Source organism: Ictalurus punctatus, chromosome 5, assembly GCF_001660625.3.
Source record: "Ictalurus punctatus breed USDA103 chromosome 5, Coco_2.0, whole genome shotgun sequence".
NCBI lineage: Eukaryota > Metazoa > Chordata > Actinopteri > Siluriformes > Ictaluridae > Ictalurus > Ictalurus punctatus.
This window is the reverse complement of record NC_030420.2, coordinates 938,364-963,067: the sequence shown is the minus strand read 5'-3', so window position 1 is coordinate 963,067 and position 24,704 is coordinate 938,364. Positions and strand designations below refer to the sequence as shown.

Sequence of the window (24,704 nt, the reverse complement as noted above, 5' to 3'; positions counted from 1 at the left end):
ACATCTCTCCGATCTTCATGTTGGTTTATCCTTTTTAACAACAGATGCAGTCTTCACAGGTGAAACTGAAGGCTAAAACCAAGAAGAGATGTTCAGAGCTAGTTACTGTTTAAACAGTCAGTCTAACAGGACACACCTGGGTACCCAGAAACCCCTGTGAGTCACATGTTCCAATATTTTTACACAATACAAATTGGGTGTTCTGAAACAAAATGTGCTAGATCGCGGTAGAGTGTGAGCTGAGTGTTACCGTCTGCCGAGTCACACTTCCACGTCTCACACTCCGTCTGGAAGAAAACAAAGCGTTAGACACGTGTGTATCTGCACATGAAGCGTGCGTTTAACTCTCCTGTGTTTTGAGATAAACAACTGAATACTGAATAATGTAAGAGCACGCCTCACAGCTCCGAGGCTCTCTCCACTCTCACTTTGAAGTTCGTCTCGGGGAAAAGCAGCCGGGTTTCCACTTCTCGGTGTGCGAAGAAAAGCTGAATGGAAAACCAACAAGAAACAGCACTTTTATTACTGCGGAGTAGTGATGACTTCATACAGTACATACTGTATTTACAGAACGTCCGTAGCACAGCTGCAGATCACAGGTCTATATTAACACGCTCGTTACGATCATACCTCATCGTTTCCATAGTAACAGCTCGATGTGCGCTGTATATATCACATCAGTGCGTGTTCCTATCCGATGAGACTCATTCAGCACCTCAGTGTGTCTTTATTGTTGTGAATCTGTTATAGAAACACATTTTAATGACAACCTGAAGCTTCTCTCTGCGCCGTTGTTGTTGTTGTTGTTGTTGTTGTTGTTGAGAGCTGAACCGTTCCCGCTGGACGAGGAGCGATGAGCTGCACATTAGTGGTTGAAACCGCGCCGAAGACGTAACGGTGTACTTACTTTCACACTCGGACCCGAGGGAAAGAAAAAACAGCACAGAGGAGATATGAACGAAGCGTATGACCAGTCACACGATTATGATTTCAAGTCGTTTCCACGTTCTAGTGTCCGAGGTGGAACTGGAACGATCGGAAAACCCACCGAAACAATACGCTGCTTATTAACGCGCCATAAAATCACCATCGTTTCAGCGTCGATCGCAAAATATGCGTAAAGTCTTCCCTTCGGAATGGTTGGTGCTGAGCTAGGACGTGTGCTGGCGATCCCAGCTGGTGTGAGTGATGAACTCCATCTTGTTTGAGCTCGAATCCTCTAATCGCTGACGTTTGTGCTGTATTAGCCTGAGAATCTCCACGCTAGCAATCCAGCACTCATGCTAGCGAACTTCGCTAATGTTTGTGATATTTACATTGTGTATACACCGACATGTCTGTGTGCAGTGACGTTTAAATAAACCAATGGGGAAATGTCCAGGTAAATCAGTACTCTGACTCGGGAGGTTTGCTAGCAGAGGACTAGCGGGCTGCTAACTACAGTAGCAGCCTGCGTAGCTTAGCTTCACGGCTTATGGTATAGTTTTGTTCTATTTCTCTGTTGTTTAATAAATCACTAAGACTTTGATACTGAGATCTGGCAACAAATGCAAACTAGCTTACTAGCGCATGACTAGCATGCTAATCAGAAGGTAACCGTTACAAATTAAGCTAACGGGGTAAAAGTAGCAATTTCTAGGCATCACGTTCTCGTTTCATGAACATTTTGTTGTAGGTATAAATGGATAGTTTAACGCGTCGTCGTTTAATAAATAAAACTCGGCGACTGTTGGCGAATATTTTGTGATGTAAGAGGAATAAACACACTTTGTTCGAAGCTAAGTAAAAAAACTCAAAACAATAATAGTCTCGAGGTTGTAAGTGCCGCTCGATCATCCGTCTGAGCTCAATAACACGTGAGGGGATACACGTTAAAACACGTCCGTGTCGCAGATGAAGTTCTGCTTACGGAAAACTGGAAGCCCGAAGAATTTCGCTGAAACTGCGAAGAAAAGAGGAAAAAGCGTAGCTGAGAATGACGGCACGCGCGTGTGAGTGTAAATGAGTAACGAGTGGCGGTGGAGGAAGTCCTGAATAACCAGATAGGGATAATGACTTTATATCAGAATCATTTCCTGTACTCCGCTTGATGCCATTGATCACAGTTTATCGCTAAAACAATCTGGAGAGCATCTGCTTCTTGGATCTGCCACTTTATAACGATGAGAGCGTACAGCGTTCGTTAAGTGCGCTTGGACAAACTCCAGTCAGTTCAAGATCTCCGTCTGTTCCCTCGGCAAGTGATACACGCACGTCTAACGTTTCTTTTACGTGCAGATGGAGCGCGTGACGTTGAAGTGTGGTTCAGGAGCCGGTAATGCTGTGAGATATTTATACACACCCATCAGCTGTCTAGCTCTGATATACATCTCTCTTTTTAGAAACGCAGCTATTCTCCGTCAGTAAACCCCAAATAATATCGCTGTTTGTTTACGTACCGTTCATGACGCGCTCTGGTTTAACGCCACCGACGCCAGCAGCTCGGATTAGGGCTTTAACGAGGCCGACGTCTGCCCCGCGTCTGTTCTGTGGCCTCCTTATTTCTGAGACAGGAACATTCTCAGCACGGATCCTCGCCCTGTGCACGGAAGCAGAATCATCTCCGTGCAGGTTTCCGTGATGTTTTGTAAGGAAAGCGAGTAACGAAGAGCATTCACGGGGGTTTTCTTTCCTCCTGTAACGCAGCAATCTGACCATTGTTTTTTTTTTCCTTTATTCTCTCTCTTCAGAAATACTTCGCAAAACTTGTGGAAAAGTTACAGCGTTATCTCCGACACTGGAGACTCCTTCCGTAAATGTTACACAAACGTCCTTTTGCTCTAAGAAAACTTTAACATATCAACAATTACACCTGTTTTTAAAGAAAAATGAATCCGTTTATTATTATCGCCGGCGCATCCCTGTACGCGTCACCGTGAACGAACGATCCGTTACTATAGAAACGATAGCGTGTCAGGACGAGCCGTTACTATAGAAACGATAGCGTGTCAGGACGAGCCGTTACTATAGAAACGATAGCGTGTCAGGACGAGCCGTTACTATAGAAACGATAGCGTGTCAGGACGAGCCGTTACTATAGAAACGATAGCGTGTCAGGACGAGCCGTTACTATAGAAACGATAGCGTGTCAGGACGAGCCGTTACTATAGAAACGATAGCGTGTCAGGATGAGCCGTTACTATAGAAACGATAGCGTGTCAGGACGAGCCGTTACTATAGAAACGATAGCGTGTCAGGACGAGCGTGTGAATGTAATTCTGCGCTACTGTCAGAGGTGCCGTTGTAGAAGATTAATCGAGACCTCCTGACCAATCAGAATGCAGATTATGTCCTGGTTTTTAATTGGTCAGCTTTAATTGGATCCTTTTGTAATCAGCTTCCTGGGAACCGTGGATTAGCGCAAATAAAGAGACTCAGCGAAAATGTCAGACTGAGTCCTGCTTCCATCTGTTACAACTCCAAACACCCTTCCTGTGTGTGTGTGTGTGTGTGTGTGTGTGTGTGTGTGTGTGTGTATCCTCTGCTCCTGGGGTGATTGATGACCCGTGCTGTTTCACTTGTAATGCTCGATGCTCCGTTTCTGGTCACCTGATGAAAACTTGCTTAATTAAATCCCCTTTCAGGCGTTTTGGGGGAAAAGCGAGAGGCTGTTTTGCAAAACACGGAGTTCTCCATCCGGATCCGGACAAGACTGCAGTTACGAGTCGTTCAGAAAAGCAGTGTGTAATCTGGCCCGTTACAGCAACCCGTCCGGTCCAGAGGTAAATAAGACGACAGAGAAGCTCCTATAGGAACGCTGGAATTACCCCGAGTCACCTTTTAAATCTCCTCCTGTCCGAGTCGGGCCCGTGACGCAGATGTATTTAGATTAAAGACGTATTCGAACGGGATTCATTTGTACCCGGGAATTTATTCCAGACAATCAGCGGTAATATTCACAGGTCCGAAAATGAAGAATTCCAGCGCGGAATTCCTCTCTGAATTTCATCAGATGATCTCTTCCCTTAACAACAGAAATACTCATCTTTCTAGGTAAGCGGTACCGAATAAAGGTACTTAAGAGGCCCCCTTGATGGTACCACTCCAGTTATGGAACTAACTCTAGATCAAGTCTAAATCAGCGGCACCGCTCCAGTTAAAACTGACATCACACCAAACCCGCCGTGACATCAGAGTCAGACCGGAGCAGGAAGCTGAGCTAACGTCCGTCCACGCGAAGCCGAGTCTCTTTTATGAAAGTTTTTATTCACGTTCTGAACACAAAACAATGCTCAAGGTTCTTCAAGGACCGTTCGGGAGCTTCGGCAACAAACAGCTGAAAGATCTGAGCGTATCGAGTGGAGAGAACGGCTTTAAACTCGTATTGATGTTCTTCCTGCATCTCTGAGATTATCACCCCAATTTCCACTCCAGCAACCAAAACATCCTCAATAATTCATGAGTGGGATATGCAACGGCCTGTAAAATATACACCCCCCTCCCCCCCCCTCCCCCGCCCACCTAAGTGGACATCTTGTTCCCTTTCCGAGCAATCTCTCGCGGCTCGGTGTCAGACGTTCACACGTTTCCTTCCTGTTTGCTCTGTCCTTCAGATCGATCGGCTGCTGACAGTTTAATGGCCTGCTTGCGGTGGAATCTCCACGGAGCTCTAATGTTTCGCAATGAAACGCGATTACACTGACCACAAGCCCGGGCATCTGCACTCCACTCCTCCATTAGGGAAGTCTCCACCAAGACCAGACGGCCACGCGATGGCCGCACTTCTTCTCGCTCGTGCACCAGGGTCCAAAAAGTCTGGGACGCAGGAGGATGAGGGGGTGAGAGCTACTGAGAACACGGACTTCAGGAGTTACGCGCACGTGAGCAGGGGAGCTCGACTGAAACAGAGGCGTGTCTCGGTTAGACATCATTCTCAGGATCTGTATACCGTTCCGCACTGAGACCACACCCTCCAGCTCCGCGCCATTCTGAAGCTCGTTGTTCTTCGGCTCGAGTGAAGAGCAGCACCGTTATCTGACCGTTTAATATAACCGCCCTGTCTCACACGGAAACTGATACGTTTGTGTTTTGGCTGTAAATAAACTGCAAAACAGCATGAAACGTCAACCGAGAGCAATATTAAATACAACATATAGCATAAATACATAAATACTGACCATTTAGAGTACACAAAACGGTTCTTTTTCCATTAGAACCTTTAATTCCCGTGATATTTTCCATTAGAACCTTTAATTCCCTTTCTATTTTCCATTAGAACCTTTAATTCCCTTTCTATTTTCCATTAGAACCTTTAATTCCTTTTATATTTTCCATTAGAACCTTTAATTCCCTTGATATTTTCCATTAGAACCTTTAATTCCCTTGATATTTTCCATTAGAACCTTTAATTATATTTATATCTTCCATTAAAACCTTTAATTCCCTTTATGTTTTCCATTAGAACCTTTAATTCCCTTGATATTTCCCATTAGAACCTTTAATTCCCTTGATATTTTCCATTAGAACCTTTAATTATATTTATATCTTCCATTAAAACCTTTAATTCCCTTTATGTTTTCCATTAGAACCTTTAATTCCTTTTATATTTTCCATTAAAGCCTTTAATTCCCTTTCTATTTTCCATTAGAACCTTTAATTCCCTTCATGTTTTCCATTAGAACCTTTAATATCCTTTATATTTTCCATTAGAACCTTTAATTCCCTTGATATGTTCCATCAGGACCCGGCTGTAATGTGTCGTTACGAGCAGCAGGGTGCGCTGGATCAGGTGCTGTTTTACGGGATGAGTAAGGAGTGTGTTTTGAGTCTAGTTTAGCGGCGGTGAGCGTGATTATTACGACTCGGCTCTCCGCGCAGCAGTGTATGTGATTCGTTTTACTCGCCCGCTTCTAGTCCACGTGTCATCGTATTAACGTTTTTATTATTTTATGTTTAAGTGGCTTTTCCGTGACGCGATGCTGCAGCGTAATACGTCTGACGGCGAAGAGGAAAGTCGACTATTTTTATAGCTGATTTTATTCTGCGGGTTTTGAGGAGGGCTTTTGTGCGTGGAGGTGATGTTTAAAACCTCTCACACAGCTGATTCAATCATCTCAACACGGAGCTCAGAGAATCCTCCCAGGCACGTGCGGAACCCGGCTCTGAAGACCCGACACTTCCCCCATGTAAATATTGCCGTAGCTTTTGAACTCTGAACAACCCTTTATTTATTTATTTATTTATTTATTTATTTATTTATGTATTTTTACATCGTTGCTGCAAGGGTATATTCTTCTTACCAAAGGCGTGGTGTCAAAGAAGCGGAGGAAACAGAAAAAGAACAAACGTTAAGACTCAGGAAATCCTTTAAGGTTCTTAGTCAGGATGCGGTGATGGCTAGAGGCGTCGTGTGAACCAGAGAAAAAAGGTTGAACATTGGAGGAGAGTTTTATTTATATAGTGTGTGATGGAATGAAAAGAGAGAGAGAGCGAGAGAGAGAGAGCGAGAGAGAGAGAGAGAGAGAGAGAGAGAGAGCGAGAGAGAGAGAGAGAGAGAGAGAGAGAGAGAGAGAGAGAGAGAGAGAGAGAGAGAGAGAGCGAGCTGGTGAAAGGCCCGAGCTGCTGTGCACAGTGGGACCGGGTTCTCAGCGCCGTGTCGGATCTCTCAGGAGAGTGTGTGTGTGTGTGTGTGTGTGTGTGTGTGTGTGTGTGTGTGTGTGTGTGTGTGTGGAGGAAACTGCGGGAGATGGGAATTAGAGCTTTCGAGTCAAACACACTCCCATATTAGTCCGCTCTTTCTTCTTGTTCTTCTCTGGAGAGTTCTGTTCTGATCCCCGCTCCGTTTAACTGGCAGTCAGGAGGGCTTGAGACGATCAGCAGCCCCCCGGTGACGGGTCCTTCGGGTCCTCCGTCTTCTCGGTGCTGTCCATTAACAAGATTCATTTCATAAGGTAGAGAATCACATCATATCATAATGTGCAGTAAAAAGCCGAACAACCGTTCGTTATCATGCTGCCTCCAGCCCTCTTCAGAGGAGAAGATACTGTCCAACCTCACACTACATTACACCTCCAACCTCACACTACATTACATCTCCAACCTCACACTACATTACACCTCCTCTAACCTCACACTACATTACACCTCCAACCTCACACTACATTACACCTCCAACCTCACACTACATTACATCTCCAACCTCACACTACATTACATCTCCAACCTCACACTACATTACATCTCCAACCTCACAATACATTACACCTCCAACCTCACACTACATTACACCTCCAACCTCACACTACATTACACCTCCAACCTCACACTACATTACACCTCCAACCTCACACTACATTACACCTCCAACCTCACACTACATTACACCTCCAACCTCACACTACATTACATCTCCAACCTCACACTACATTACACCTCCAACCTCACACTACATTACACCTCCAACCTCACACTACATTACACCTCCTCTAACCTCACACTACATTACATCTCCAACCTCACACTACATTACACCTCCAACCTCACACTACATTACACCTCCAACCTCACACTACATTACACCTCCAACCTCACACTACATTACACCTCCAACCTCACACTACATTACACCTCCAACCTCACACTACATTACATCTCCAACCTCACACTACATTACACCTCCAACCTCACACTACATTACACCTCCTCTAACCTCACACTACATTACACCTCCAACCTCACACTACATTACACCTCCAACCTCACACTACATTACATCTCCAACCTCACACTACATTACACCTCCAACCTCACACTACATTACACCTCCTCTAACCTCACACTACATTACACCTCCAACCTCACACTACATTACACCTCCTCTAACCTCACACTACATTACACCTCCTCTAACCTCACACTACATTACACCTCCAACCTCACACTACATTACATCTCCAACCTCACACTACATTACATCTCCAACCTCACAATACATTACACCTCCAACCTCACACTACATTACACCTCCAACCTCACACTACATTACACCTCCAACCTCACACTACATTACACCTCCAACCTCACACTACATTACACCTCCAACCTCACACTACATCTCCAACCTCACACTACATTACACCTCCAACCTCACACTACATTACACCTCCTCTAACCTCACACTACATTACACCTCCAACCTCACACTACATTACACCTCCAACCTCCCAACCTCACACTACATTACACCTCCAACCTCACACTACATTACACCTCCAACCTCACACTACATTACATCTCCATCCTCACACTACATTACACCTCCAACCTCACACTACATTACACCTCCTCTAACCTCACACTACATTACACCTCCTCTAACCTCACACTACATTACATCTCCAACCTCACACTACATTACATCTCCATCCTCACACTACATTACACCTCCAACCTCACACTACATTACACCTCCTCTAACCTCACACTACATTACACCTCCTCTAACCTCACACTACATTACATCTCCAACCTCACACTACATTACATCTCCAACCTCACACTACATTACACCTCCTCTAACCTCACACTACATTACACCTCCAACCTCACACTACATTACACCTCCAACCTCACACTACATTACACCTCCAACCTCACACTACATTACACCTCCAACCTCACACTACATTACACCTCCATCCTCACACTACATTACACCTCCAACCTCACACTACATTACACCTCCAACCTCACACTACATTACACCTCCAACCTCACACTACATTACACCTCCATCCTCACACTACATTACATCTCCAACCTCACACTACATCTCCAACCTCACACTACATTACATCTCCAACCTCACACTACATTACACCTCCAACCTCACACTACATTACACCTCCAACCTCACACTACATTACACCTCCAACCTCACACTACATTACACCTCCAACCTCACACTACATTACACCTCCAACCTCACACTACATTACACCTCCTCTAACCTCACACTACATCTCCAACCTCACACTACATTACACCTCCAACCTCACACTACATTACATCTCCAACCTCACACTACATTACATCTCCAACCTCACACTACATTACACCTCCAACCTCACACTACATTACATCTCCAACCTCACACTACATTACATCTCCAACCTCACAATACATTACACCTCCAACCTCACACTACATTACACCTCCTCTAACCTCACACTACATCTCCAACCTCACACTACATTACACCTCCAACCTCACACTACATTACACCTCCAACCTCACACTACATTACACCTCCAACCTCACACTACATCTCCAACCTCACACTACATTACACCTCCAACCTCACACTACATTACACCTCCAACCTCACACTACATTACACCTCCTCTAACCTCACACTACATTACACCTCCAACCTCACACTACATTACACCTCCTCTAACCTCACACTACATTACACCTCCAACCTCACACTACATCTACAACCTCACACTACATTACATCTCCAACCTCACACTACATTACACCTCCAACCTCACACTACATTACATCTCCAACCTCACACTACATTACACCTCCAACCTCACACTACATTACACCTCCAACCTCACACTACATTACACCTCCAACCTCACACTACATTACATCTCCAACCTCACACTACATTACACCTCCTCTAACCTCACACTACATTACACCTCCAACCTCACACTACATTACACCTCCAACCTCACACTACATTACACCTCCAACCTCACACTACATTACACCTCCTCTAACCTCACACTACATTACACCTCCAACCTCACACTACATTACACCTCCAACCTCACACTACATTACACCTCCAACCTCACACTACATTACATCTCCAACCTCACACTACATTACACCTCCAACCTCACACTACATTACATCTCCAACCTCACACTACATTACACCTCCAACCTCACACTACATTACACCTCCAACCTCACACTACATTACATCTCCAACCTCACAATACATTACACCTCCAACCTCACACTACATTACACCTCCAACCTCACACTACATTACACCTCCAACCTCACACTACATTACATCTCCAACCTCACACTACATTACATCTCCAACCTCACAATACATTACACCTCCAACCTCACACTACATTACACCTCCAACCTCACACTACATTACACCTCCAACCTCACACTACATTACACCTCCAACCTCACACTACATTACACCTCCAACCTCACACTACATTACACCTCCAACCTCCCAACCTCACACTACATTACACCTCCAACCTCACACTACATTACACCTCCAACCTCACACTACATTACATCTCCATCCTCACACTACATTACACCTCCAACCTCACACTACATTACACCTCCTCTAACCTCACACTACATTACACCTCCTCTAACCTCACACTACATTACATCTCCAACCTCACACTACATTACACCTCCAACCTCACACTACATTACACCTCCTCTAACCTCACACTACATTACACCTCCTCTAACCTCACACTACATTACACCTCCAACCTCACACTACATTACACCTCCAACCTCACACTACATTACATCTCCAACCTCACACTACATCTCCAACCTCACACTACATTACATCTCCAACCTCACACTACATTACACCTCCAACCTCACACTACATTACACCTCCAACCTCACACTACATTACACCTCCAACCTCACACTACATTACATCTCCAACCTCACACTACATTACATCTCCAACCTCACACTACATTACACCTCCAACCTCACACTACATTACATCTCCAACCTCACACTACATTACATCTCCAACCTCACAATACATTACACCTCCAACCTCACACTACATTACACCTCCTCTAACCTCACACTACATCTCCAACCTCACACTACATTACACCTCCAACCTCACACTACATTACACCTCCAACCTCACACTACATTACACCTCCAACCTCACACTACATTACACCTCCTCTAACCTCACACTACATTACACCTCCAACCTCACACTACATTACACCTCCTCTAACCTCACACTACATTACACCTCCAACCTCACACTACATCTACAACCTCACACTACATTACATCTCCAACCTCACACTACATTACACCTCCTCTAACCTCACACTACATTACATCTCCAACCTCACACTACATCTCCAACCTCACACTACATTACATCTCCAACCTCACACTACATTACATCTCCAACCTCACACTACATTACACCTCCAACCTCACACTACATTACACCTCCAACCTCACACTACATTACACCTCCAACCTCACACTACATTACACCTCCAACCTCACACTACATTACACCTCCAACCTCCCAACCTCACACTACATTACACCTCCAACCTCACACTACATTACACCTCCATCCTCACACTACATTACACCTCCAACCTCACACTACATTACACCTCCAACCTCACACTACATTACACCTCCAACCTCACACTACATTACACCTCCAACCTCACACTACATTACACCTCCAACCTCACACTACATTACACCTCCAACCTCACACTACATTACATCTCCAACCTCACAATACATTACACCTCCAACCTCACACTACATTACACCTCCAACCTCACACTACATTACATCTCCAACCTCACACTACATTACACCTCCAACCTCACACTACATTACACCTCCAACCTCACACTACATTACACCTCCATCCTCACACTACATTACATCTCCAACCTCACACTACATTACACCTCCAACCTCACACTACATTACATCTCCAACCTCACACTACATTACACCTCCAACCTCACACTACATTACATCTCCAACCTCACACTACATTACACCTCCAACCTCACACTACATCCCCAACCTCACACTACATTACACCTCCAACCTCACACTACATTACACCTCCAACCTCACACTACATTACACCTCCAACCTCACACTACATCTCCAACCTCACACTACATTACACCTCCAACCTCACACTACATTACACCTCCAACCTCACACTACATCTCCAACCTCACACTACATTACACCTCCAACCTCACACTACATTACACCTCCTCTAACCTCACACTACATTACACCTCCAACCTCACACTACATTACACCTCCTCTAACCTCACACTACATTACACCTCCAACCTCACACTACATCTACAACCTCACACTACATTACATCTCCAACCTCACACTACATTACACCTCCTCTAACCTCACACTACATTACATCTCCAACCTCACACTACATTACATCTCCAACCTCACACTACATTACACCTCCAACCTCACACTACATTACACCTCCAACCTCACACTACATTACACCTCCAACCTCACACTACATTACACCTCCAACCTCACACTACATTACACCTCCAACCTCCCAACCTCACACTACATTACACCTCCAACCTCACACTACATTACACCTCCAACCTCACACTACATTACACCTCCAACCTCACACTACATTACACCTCCAACCTCACACTACATTACACCTCCAACCTCACACTACATTACACCTCCATCCTCACACTACATTACACCTCCAACCTCACACTACATTACACCTCCAACCTCACACTACATTACACCTCCTCTAACCTCACACTACATTACACCTCCAACCTCACACTACATTACACCTCCAACCTCACACTACATTACACCTCCAACCTCACACTACATTACACCTCCAACCTCACACTACATTACACCTCCAACCTCACACTACATTACACCTCCAACCTCACACTACATTACATGTCCAACCTCACAATACATTACACCTCCAACCTCACACTACATTACACCTCCAACCTCACACTACATTACATCTCCAACCTCACACTACATTACACCTCCAACCTCACACTACATTATACCTCCAACCTCACACTACATTACACCTCCATCCTCACACTACATTACATCTCCAACCTCACACTACATTACACCTCCAACCTCACACTACATCTCCAACCTCACACTACATTACACCTCCAACCTCACACTACATTACACCTCCAACCTCACACTACATTACACCTCCAACCTCACACTACATTACACCTCCAACCTCACACTACATTACACCTCCAACCTCACACTACATTACACCTCCAACCTCACACTACATTACACCTCCAACCTCACACTACATTACACCTCCAACCTCACACTACATTACACCTCCTCTAACCTCACACTACATCTCCAACCTCACACTACATTACACCTCCAACCTCACACTACATTACACCTCCAACCTCACACTACATTACACCTCCTCCAACCTCACACTACATTACACCTCCAACCTCACACTACATTACACCTCCAACCTCACACTACATTACACCTCCAACCTCACACTACATTACACCTCCTCTAACCTCACACTACATTACACCTCCAACCTCACACTACATTACACCTCCAACCTCACACTACATTACATCTCCAACCTCACACTACATTACACCTCCAACCTCACACTACATTACACCTCCAACCTCACACTACATTACACCTCCAACCTCACACTACATTACACCTCCAACCTCACACTACATTACACCTCCAACCTCACACTACATTACATCTCCAACCTCACACTACATTACACCTCCAACCTCACACTACATTACATCTCCAACCTCACACTACATTACACCTCCTCTAACCTCACACTACATCTCCAACCTCACACTACATTACACCTCCAACCTCACACTACATTACACCTCCAACCTCACACTACATTACACCTCCAACCTCACACTACATTACACCTCCAACCTCACACTACATTACACCTCCAACCTCACACTACATTACACCTCCTCCAACCTCACACTACATCTACAACCTCACACTACATTACACCTCCAACCTCACACTACATTACACCTCCTCCAACCTCACACTACATTACATCTCCAACCTCACACTACATTACACCTCCAACCTCACACTACATTACACCTCCAACCTCACACTACATTACACCTCCAACCTCACACTACATTACACCTCCTCCAACCTCACACTACACCTCCAACCTCACACTACATTACACCTCCAACCTCACACTACATTACACCTCCAACCTCACACCACATTACACCTCCAACCTCACACTACATTACACCTCCAACCTCACACTACATTACACCTCCAACCTCACACTACATTACACCTCCAACCTCACACTACATTACACCTCCAACCTCACACTACATTACACCTCCAACCTCACACTACATTACACCTCCAACCTCACACTACATTACATCTCCAACCTCACACTACATTACACCTCCAACCTCACACTACATTACACCTCCAACCTCACACTACATTACACCTCCAACCTCACACTACATTACACCTCCTCTAACCTCACACTACATCTCCAACCTCACACTACATTACACCTCCAACCTCACACTACATTACACCTCCTCTAACCTCACACTACATCTCCAACCTCACACTACATTACACCTCCAACCTCACACTACATTACACCTCCTCTAACCTCACACTACATCTCCAACCTCACACTACATTACACCTCCAACCTCACACTACATTACACCTCCAACCTCACACTACATTACACCTCCAACCTCACACTACATCTCCAACCTCACACTACATTACACCTCCAACCTCACACTACATTACACCTCCTCTAACCTCACACTACATCTCCAACCTCACACTACATTACACCTCCAACCTCACACTACATTACACCTCCTCCAACCTCACACTACATTACACCTCCAACCTCACACTACATTACACCTCCAACCTCACACTACATCTCCAACCTCACACTACATTACACCTCCAACCTCACACTACATTACACCTCCAACCTCACACTACATTACATCTCCAACCTCACACTACATTACACCTCCAACCTCACACTACATTACACCTCCAACCTCACACTACATTACATCTCCAACCTCACACTACATTACACCTCCAACCTCACACTACATTACACCTCCTCTAACCTCACACTACATCTCCAACCTCACACTACATCTCCAACCTCTATAACGTCTCAGAACCAGAGCGTTATAGACAATTAATCACCTACTGACCAATCAGAATCCACCAGAATCCATCAGAATCCATCAGAATCCACCAGAATCCACCAGAACTCGACAGCACCTTGGTGTAAACGCACGGAAATGGAACGTATGCTAATACTTTCAGTAGATTTCGCTTCCACACAGAACTTCAGTGTTTCCGGTTCCTTCTTCACTCGCAGCGCTCGTTCACGCGCTCATCCTTCACCAAGACTCGAACCCGACTCCCCATAAACGTCACGATTTCCCGATTCGTCACGTTTCTCCAGCGCTCCATTTATTTCCCCTTTATCTGCCCTTGTGAGAAAGTTAGCTATTTCTTCCTCCGCTAGTTCCGAGACGCGCGGGTCCCTGGAGTTCTCCGTGATAAACGACACGTCCGCCGCTGTTTATCGGGAGATCTGCCCATCCAGCCCGTGAGTTCTCATCTCACACCCCCTCGCTCCTTCCTTCTTTCCTCCCTCCTTTGCTCCTGAAAGAAAAGAAAAGAAGAAGATGAGCAAGGCATAAAAGTGAGTTTTCATTCATCAGCGGAGACTCGGGCGTTCTCGGTCCTCGGCTGTAATGGAGCCGTTCTGCACTCGCCGTCTGTCCCAGAGGAAGCGCCGTGTTTAACGCGCTAAAACAAATGACCTTCTCCTCACTTAACACCCAGTTTGGAAATGGCAGAGAAATGGAAAAGTCTTTAGCGTCCGTACTGGATGTTTTTGTTTTGGGAGGAAGGATAACACATTTTAGGCGTCTGACAGACAAATTGTTTTGTGTAAATGGATAAATCAAATTCAGAAACGTTTCCCAGCCCGGCGTTCGCACTCTGCTGGCGGGATAATTGCCACTTTAGCTCAGCGGCGCGAGACGACTCTGTCTGTAACAACGAGGCGGTTTCACATCATTACAACAACTGCACTTTTATAATCATCATCATCATCATCATCATCATCATCATCATCATCATAATAATAATAATAATAATAGATCGCGTATATAAAATATTACGCAATAACTACTAGGAACATTAAATTAATGAACGAATCATTTCTACTCGTGATTTAACCTTGCTCATAGCGGAGAACTCCGGTAGTTTATGATAAATGAATATATCGAGAGACATTAAAGCAATAACGCTTATGTAGATGAGATTAGATTAGATTAGATTCAACTTTACTGCGATTGTTGTGAGGCGTGCAAATACATTCGAATTAGCATCGTTAAATTACTAGCACGCATGTTCTCCTCACACCTCCAGGGTCAGGGTTCGAGTCCCACCGTGGTCCTGTGTGTGTGTGTGTGTGTGTGTGTGTGTGTGTGTGTGTGTGTGTGTGAGGAGTGTGCATGTTCTCCCCGTGCTGCGGGGGTTTCCTCCGGGTACTCCGGTTTCCTCCCCCAGTCCAAACACACGCATGGTAGGCTGATTGGCGTGTCTAAAGTGTCCGTAGTATATGAATGGGTGTGTGAGTGTGTGTGTGTGTGTGTGTGTCCTGTGATGGATTGGCACCCTGTCCAGGGTGTACCCTGCCTTGTGCCCCATGCTCCCTGGGATAGGCTCCAGGTTCCCCGTGATCCTGAAGAAGGAGTAAGCGGTATAGAAGATGGGTGGATGGATTATATATATATATATATATATGTGTGTGTGTGTGTGTGTGTGTGTGTGTGTGTGTGTGTTTTATAATGTTTTTCCACCCAGAAAGCTCAGAAATGACAATCAAATGAATGAAATGATTGTGTTTATCATACACCACTGACGTTTTGTTCCTGCGATGAGAAGAAACCCCGCTTTTTAAACAATTTTCCCCCGAATGTTTGAAGTGTAAACGCACCGGGTACCGAGGACTATTTCACACATTTAATCTGTAATTAAAGCTAATCCAACTCTTCCCCTCAGCTGATCCTTAATTTAATCTCATTAATGAACCACAAAACACATTTAAAAACGAAATGAAATATAAATCTAATCCCGTCGAACTCTGAGATCGGACTCGGGGCGTGTGAGAGATGCTCTGATTAGATCTTCACTCGCTTTTATCCGCTCACTCGTCAGACCCCGGCTTCTGAAAGAACTCATTCAACAGAAGAAAATCCTCGGCTCCCGAGCGATGAGCTCTGGATGAGCGCGTGGAGGAGTCTGATGGATGTAAATCTGATCTCACGGTGACCTGAGGACGGAGAAGACCGGACCCGTCCGTCTCTCTGAGCGTTACACACTTTAACGTCAGAGTCACAGTGACACCTGACGCTTCACTAGAGTCAGTAGAACACCGATAACCAGTTATTCTGTGCGTGACAACGCGCAGGGAGGACGTCTTTCAGAGTCAGTCTGTTAACACGCTCGCTGTAATGCGCTGCGGTTTCTATAGTAACGGCTCATTCGCAGGGACGTGTACAGAAGACGCTCCGGTGATAATAAACAGATTAACACTGACGTGTGAAGGGTTAGGGTCTCTGTGTGCGGTTACCAAAAGTTAAACAGCATACACTTTGCATTACATTTAAAAACGTATTTTCTCTTTCTTTCATTTATTCTTATTATTCTTCTTCTTCTTATTATTATTATTCTAATTGTTTGTATTTCATTTTCACTTGCTGTGAAGTGACACTGCCTTGCTATAAAGTATAAGTGTTGGTTATTCTCTGACTGGAGGAAGAGCGTTTACACGTGGGGTGTTTATCAGACGCTCTGATTCAGACGTACAGACGTGTCCGTTGGTCAGTCTCGAAATGGCGCGTGTCTGTACGCTAGCGCAGATCGTCCAGATGAAGAGGAGCGAATGCGGTGCCAGGAACCGGGGTCAGTGTGATACAGAAGGAAACATGTTTATTAACGCTCATGCTGCTGTTCGGTCTGGTGTTTAGAACGAAAGACACGGAGATGTTCAGATAGCCAGGAGAAGTTCGGTCCAGGACAGCGAGCAGCCTCCACGCCTGGGATCCTCGTGGCGAGTCGAGTCGAGTCGAGTCGAGTCATGCTCGAGACTCTTTCGTCGCAGGTCTATGGTTAGAGCATTTCACCAGAACGTCTGACTCACGCTCTCACGGTCGGTGTGGGGATTCAACCGTGCGATCACTGGAAGATTAAAAACAGGTTTGTGCTCCGGATTGGATGTAAGGATCTACAGGAGCTGCGGCGCTCGCGGATCCGGACACGCGGCCGATCGTCCTACGGTCATCGGACCGTGATGAAATCGTACGGAAGAACGATCGGACCTGCCGTATGTGCGTCGAGGCAAAGTCACGACGAACCCCCCGAGATGATGGACAGCGATCTGTGCGCTAGTGCTTACAAACACCAGCGCTCCTGATTATTCATTCCGCGCAGGTGTCTTTTTCTCATCCTCGTCGCACACGCCGGCAGGATGTACTCCACATGCTGTTAACCTCATAAACGGGCGCATGAACAAACGGCCACCTCCTGCACGGAGGAACGTGCTAACATCACCTGGAATATAACTTCAGGCGCTGGCCTGCTGAGCTGAACGAGCTCTCAGCCACAATCATGAGTTTCTCACACAGATCGTGATGAGCAATAACGCTCGCCGTATTCCCGCGGCATCTATACACACCCACTCTGAATTACACACAGACGTCAGTGCGTTCGCCAGAGCGGCTCCCAGCCTCTGCTTGTTCTGGTAATGTATGACATTACACACCATCTGCTGGCTATGACACTCTCTCTCTCTCTCTCTCTCTCTCTCGCTCTCTCTCTCTCTCTCTCTCTCACACACACACACACACACACACACTTGCCATCCCATCATCCCGGCCAAACAGCCTATTTAAAGTGACATGTAATTCAGCACGCGGGTGGAACGCAGAAATGCGAGAACGGGCGCGATTCTCCTCCTGCGCTCATTGGGAAAGATAGATGACTCGAGTCCTGAGCTGGAAACACCGCGTAAGCACAAAGCACACAAACACTGACGGGGATCACCGACGTGTTCCGTTCAGGTCCGGATCATCCGAACGGGAAGATGGACCAAACGGTACAGACTTCAGGAAAGGTCGGGTTTGGCCTGATCGTCTTTTCAAACGATGACACCGACTCACGGGTGCGTACCAGATTGTTTCACTGTAATATACAATAAATAAATAAATAAATAAATAAATAAGGCATTTAATTATCATCTTCTACACCGTTTATCCTTCAGGGTCGCGGGGAACCTGGAGCCTATCCCAGGGGTCACGGGGCACAAGGCGGGGTACACCCTGGACAGAGTGCCAGTCCATCTCAGGGCACAATCACACACACACTCACACACACATTCATACACCACGGACACTTTAGACACGCCGATCAGACTACCATGCATGTGTTTGGACTGGGGGAGGAAACCGGAGAACCCGGAGGAAACCCCCGCAGCACGGGGAGAACATGCACACTCCACACACACACACACACACACACACACACACACACACACACACACACACACACACACACACACACACACACACGCAGGGCCGCGGTGACGCTCCAATATCTTCATGGGAAATGTATCATATTTAAAAAATATACAGCGGTGTTGACGGAAACAGGATGAAAGTGAGTCTGTGACATCATGCACGGTGTATTATGGGAAAATAATTCTTTCCCTTGAAGTAGAGAAGAAAACAGAACACGACACACATGGGCTGGAGAAACGGCGCTTTGCCCGTTGAGCACTATTCTAGTATTTCCCGTCTGATCAGTCTCAAGGCGTTTGAGACTGATCAACACCCCCCCCCCCCCCCCCCTGCAAAGTCCTCGCTTTCTATTTGTAAATACAGGAGAATCGTTTAAAGGTTAATTACTTCGGCTCTGCGCACTTTTTCTTCAGAGCTATTAACGGTAAATTACGGCGGCCTGCGGCCACTTATCGGATCAAACAAAACATAAGAGCAAACACGTGTACACTTTAACGAGCTGCTGGAGAGATGCTCTGTCCACAAGCACCGTGTCCCCGTGAGCTCAGCGTAAAGTCTGACCATGAGTAAACAATAGTCTTTACACATAGCGTAAGACCTCACGGACGCCAGCTGTACTTCCTCATGGACAATGCTAATGCTAGGTCCGATAACACCTCTACGACCGCGACGTCACTGCACTAGCGCTTCTGACAGATGACTGGACATCCTGTAGCACCCTTAACATAAACAAAGACCAAATGGAAGTTCTCACCTGCAAATGTACAGATTCGAAACTAGTAACAATGTCGAAATCGATGGTTTCGATTCATCGACGCTAACTAAACAAGCTCACGTTCGTCACAAAGCTATTTCTGCATCTCGATCTACAGCGCTATCTTCTCAAACCCATCCGAATCTAACGTTACCATGAGAACCGCCATCTTTTCCTCGTTAGAATGTTCCATGTGCTCCTCTGATCTCAGCTGTGATTGGTCAGAATCCAGATAAGATTATATACTGACGTCACCTGCTGGGCTTATATGTAAATGCAGCCCCACCCCCGGAATCAGTTTTAAACAGGTGTGGGTATTTGCTCCTTTCGCCGTGTTTATAGAAGCATGTTTAAGTTTCTGTTCTTCTCTGAAGCACTCGCATTAAGACGAGTGCTAAAGCTGTGCGCGTTCTGATTTGATTCCTTTATTGTCATCGTACAAACATGTTGTTGTTGTTGTTGTTGTTGTTTTTATTTGATTCAAGGTTAAAGGTGTTCAGATGATAACGTGCTCCGAGTGCTGTAGCTATAACTCATAATAGATAATTAACCTCGTTAAATCGTGCACCTCAATCATTTTGGAATTGGGATTAAAATGAAAATCGTGCATTTATAATGTGTTCATTAGTTCAGCCAGATGATTAAAGCATCAATAATTAACTGAGAATAACAACAACAATGACTTGTGTGATAAAGAGTTTGGGTTTTATAGCCGTGTCGGCATCCAGCAAGACAAGCAAGAGGAAGTGTACAGAGTGAATACAAACACGGCTAGATCGTAAAAGATAAATACTTACACCTGACACGACAACTAAACATCCACTAAACAAATGATCAATGACCACATGACCATGGCACTAATCCATACTTTTCATGTGTTTTCACTGATATTATTTTAGCACTGAGTTAACAGCAGTGACCCTGATGCCACTAGAATGTCACTCTAATGCTGCTATAACTATGATGCCTCTAGAATGCCACTATGATGCCACTATGATGCCACTGATATGCCTCTAGAATGCCACTATGATGCCACTATGATGCCACTGATATGCCTCTAGAATGCCACTCTGATGCCACTGACATGCCTCTAGAATGCCAATATGATGCCACTATGATGCCACTGATATGCCTCTAGAATGCCACTATGATGCCACTGACATGCCACTATGATGCCACTGACATGCCTCTAGAATGCCAATATGATGCCACTATGATGCCACTGATATGCCTCTAGAATGCCACTATGATGCCACTGACATGCCTCTAGAATGCCACTATTATGCCACTAGAATGCCATTGATATGCCTCTAGAATGCCACTATGATGCCACTATGATGCCACTGACATGCCTCTCCAATGCCACTATGATGCCACTATGATGCCACTGACATGCCTCTAGAATACCACTATGATGCCACTATGATGCCGCTGATATGCCACTAGAATGCCACTTTAATGCTACTACAGCACACAGCATCCCAACTAAGCCCATATGCTTGTCCTGCTCTCTCTTGCGTTTTTTGTTTGTATTTGGTGAATGGTTTGTAAACCCTCACTCAGAAAGAACTGAGAATGAGCGCAAAACAATGTAAATTCTGTAATAAAGGGAAAGTTAGTGTATAATTTGCATACTCATATCATTAACAAAGACTTCATGGCGCTTCAGAGTTCTTTTTACTCGGTTGTTCTAGTGGCAGCAAAAAAGAACTAATGCACACACGGAGATCTGTGGAGTGAAGGTTCTACTTTAAACTTTAATGAAGGCTTGAGGAGCAGACAGGCGTCCTTCATTAAGTGTATAAATACGTGTGAAGTGCCTCTGAAATCGCAGCAGGTGACGTGCATTACTGAAATATATTGCGGCTGTCCTTGGATTTTTCTTTCTATCCAGATGGAATTGTGATGGCATTCCAGGCTACAGATGGAGTGGTTTTCCTGTGTGTTATTAGAGGCAGCAGGTGGCTTCTTCTCCTCACTGTCAGAGTTTTCAGCTTGTGGCTGGAGGTTTCACTCTTATCATCAGCCCAGTAGTCATCAGATCTGCAGATCAGACCTCTCTCTCTCTCTCTGTCTCTCTCTCTCTCTCTGTGTGTGTGTGTGTGTGTGTGTGTGTGTGTGTGTGTGTAAACCCTGACTCTGATCAGGTCATTAATAAAACACCGTGGCGACGGGGCACTCTTTGATCGATGCTCTAACACAGCGTGTCATTGCCGATACTGATTGAGCACCTGGGTCTTCACTCGGCTACAGAAGTGAGATGCTAAATGTGCGGGTTTCAGGCTGATCCTTGAACAGAAGATTCAGGGATAAGGCTGAAAACATTTGCCTTCGCCCCGCTCCATGAACACACTGTGGGCAGCTAGTTAGCATCAAATAAAAGTCATTTGTGTAATCAATCCTTCTCAAATACACACCCGTCTGTCTCTCTCAAAGACATGCCCACCTGTCGCACTCTCAGTCACACCCTTAATCTTGTCCCTCTCAAGGACACGCTTCTATATCACACTCAAAGACACGCCCATCTGTCCCTTTCAGCCATGCCTGTCCGTCTCACTTAAAGACACACCTCTTAATCCTTGCCCTCCATGCTCTCCCATCCCTCTCAAAGACACGCCCCCTGTCCTTCTCATCTGTCTCTCTCAAAGACACACCCACAACCCACCTGTCCTCATCTGTCTCTCTCTCAGACACGCCCACCTGTCCTTCTCATCTGTCTCTCTCAAAGACACACCCACAACCCACCTGTCCTCATCTGTCTCTCTCTCTCAGACACGCCCCCTGTCCTTCTCATCTGTCTCTCTCAAAGACACACCCACAACCCACCTGTCCTCATCTGTCTCTCTCTCAGACACGCCCACCTGTCCTTCTCATCTGTCTCTCTCAAAGACACACCCACAACCCACCTGTCCTCATCTGTCTCTCTCTCTCAGACACGCCCCCTGTCCTTCTCATCTGTCTCTCTCAAAGACACACCCACAACCCACCTGTCCTCATCTGTCTCTCTCTCAGACACGCCCCCCTGTCCTTCTCATCTGTCTCTCTCAAAGACACACCCACAACCCACCTGTCCTCATCTGTCTCTCTCTCTCAGACACACCCCCTGTCCTTCTCATCTGTCTCTCTCAAAGACACACCCACAACCCACCTGTCCTCATCTGTCTCTCTCTCTCAGACACGCCCCCTGTCCTTCTCATCTGTCTCTCTCAAAGACACACCCACAACCCACCTGTCCTCATCTGTCTCTCTCTCTCAGACACGCCCCCTGTCCTTCTCATCTGTCTCTCTCAAAGACACACCCACAACCCACCTGTCCTCATCTGTCTCTCTCTCTCAGACACGCCCCCTGTCCTTCTCATCTGTCTCTCTCAAAGACACACCCACAACCCACCTGTCCTCATCTGTCTCTCTCTCAGACACGCCCCCCTGTCCTTCTCATCTGTCTCTCTCAAAGACACACCCACAACCCACCTGTCCTCATCTGTCTCTCTCTCTCAGACACACCCCCTGTCCTTCTCATCTGTCTCTCTCAAAGACACACCCACAACCCACCTGTCCTCATCTGTCTCTCTCTCTCAGACACGCCCCCTGTCCTTCTCATCTGTCTCTCTCAAAGACACACCCACAACCCACCTGTCCTCCTTATCTGTCTGTCTTAAAGACACACCCACAACCCACCTGTCCTTCTCAACTGTTTCTCTTAGACACACCCACAACCCACCTGTCCTCCTTATCTGTCTTTCTCAATGACACGCCTACAACCCACCTGTCTTTCTCAACTGTCTTTCTCATAGATATGGACACGACCCACCTGTCCTTCTAATCTCTTAAAGTCCCGCCCACCCATCTGTCTCAAAGACTCGCTGTTAGCTCGCTGTCGTGAACAAATGACTCTGACAGACATGAGCAGCAGTAGATCAGTGCGATGATCCGTGTAACACCAATCAAAGAAGAGTACGTGTGTAGGGCGGGGAGGGGTGGGGAGGGGGGGGGGGTACGGGGAGGTTGTGTTTGTGCCAGCGATGGCCCTCAAGCCCTTATCGATGTCCCTCCTGCTGCGTGTCATACAGACGGCCGTGTGAGAGATAATTCATCACAACAGACAAAATCAATCAACCAACTCGGCTAATTAATGAGATCTCTCTGAATGCCCCTAGTGATCGACGACAATACATATAGCAGTGTGTGTGTGTGTGTGTGTGTGTGTGTGTGTGTGTGTGTGTGTGTGTGGAGAGAGAGAGATTGTGTTCATAATAAAATGAGAGTTGGAGTGGAGGCAGTGAGGGCTTCAGGAGGAGTCAGCATTATAGAAATGAACTGCAGAATATTTTTTGAAGCAATATTAAAGTGTGTGTGTGTGTGTGTGTGTGTGTGTGTGTGTGTGTGTGTGTGTGTGTGTGTGACCTTTTAAAACTG

At 45.9% G+C, this 24,704-nt stretch overlaps 1 protein-coding gene across 1 annotated transcript in view; it reads left to right on the top strand.

The window, feature by feature from the left end:
- The first annotated feature begins 4,661 nt into the window (after positions 1 to 4,661).
- Positions 4,662 to 24,704, top strand: part of LOC128632871 (uncharacterized) — a 30,943-nt gene continuing 10,900 nt past the window's right edge. The window contains exons 1-2 of the mRNA XM_053680547.1: positions 4,662 to 4,859; positions 5,720 to 5,786. Coding sequence (XP_053536522.1) covers positions 4,662 to 4,859; positions 5,720 to 5,786 — 265 coding nt within the window. The remainder of the gene's footprint in view (positions 4,860 to 5,719; positions 5,787 to 24,704) is intronic.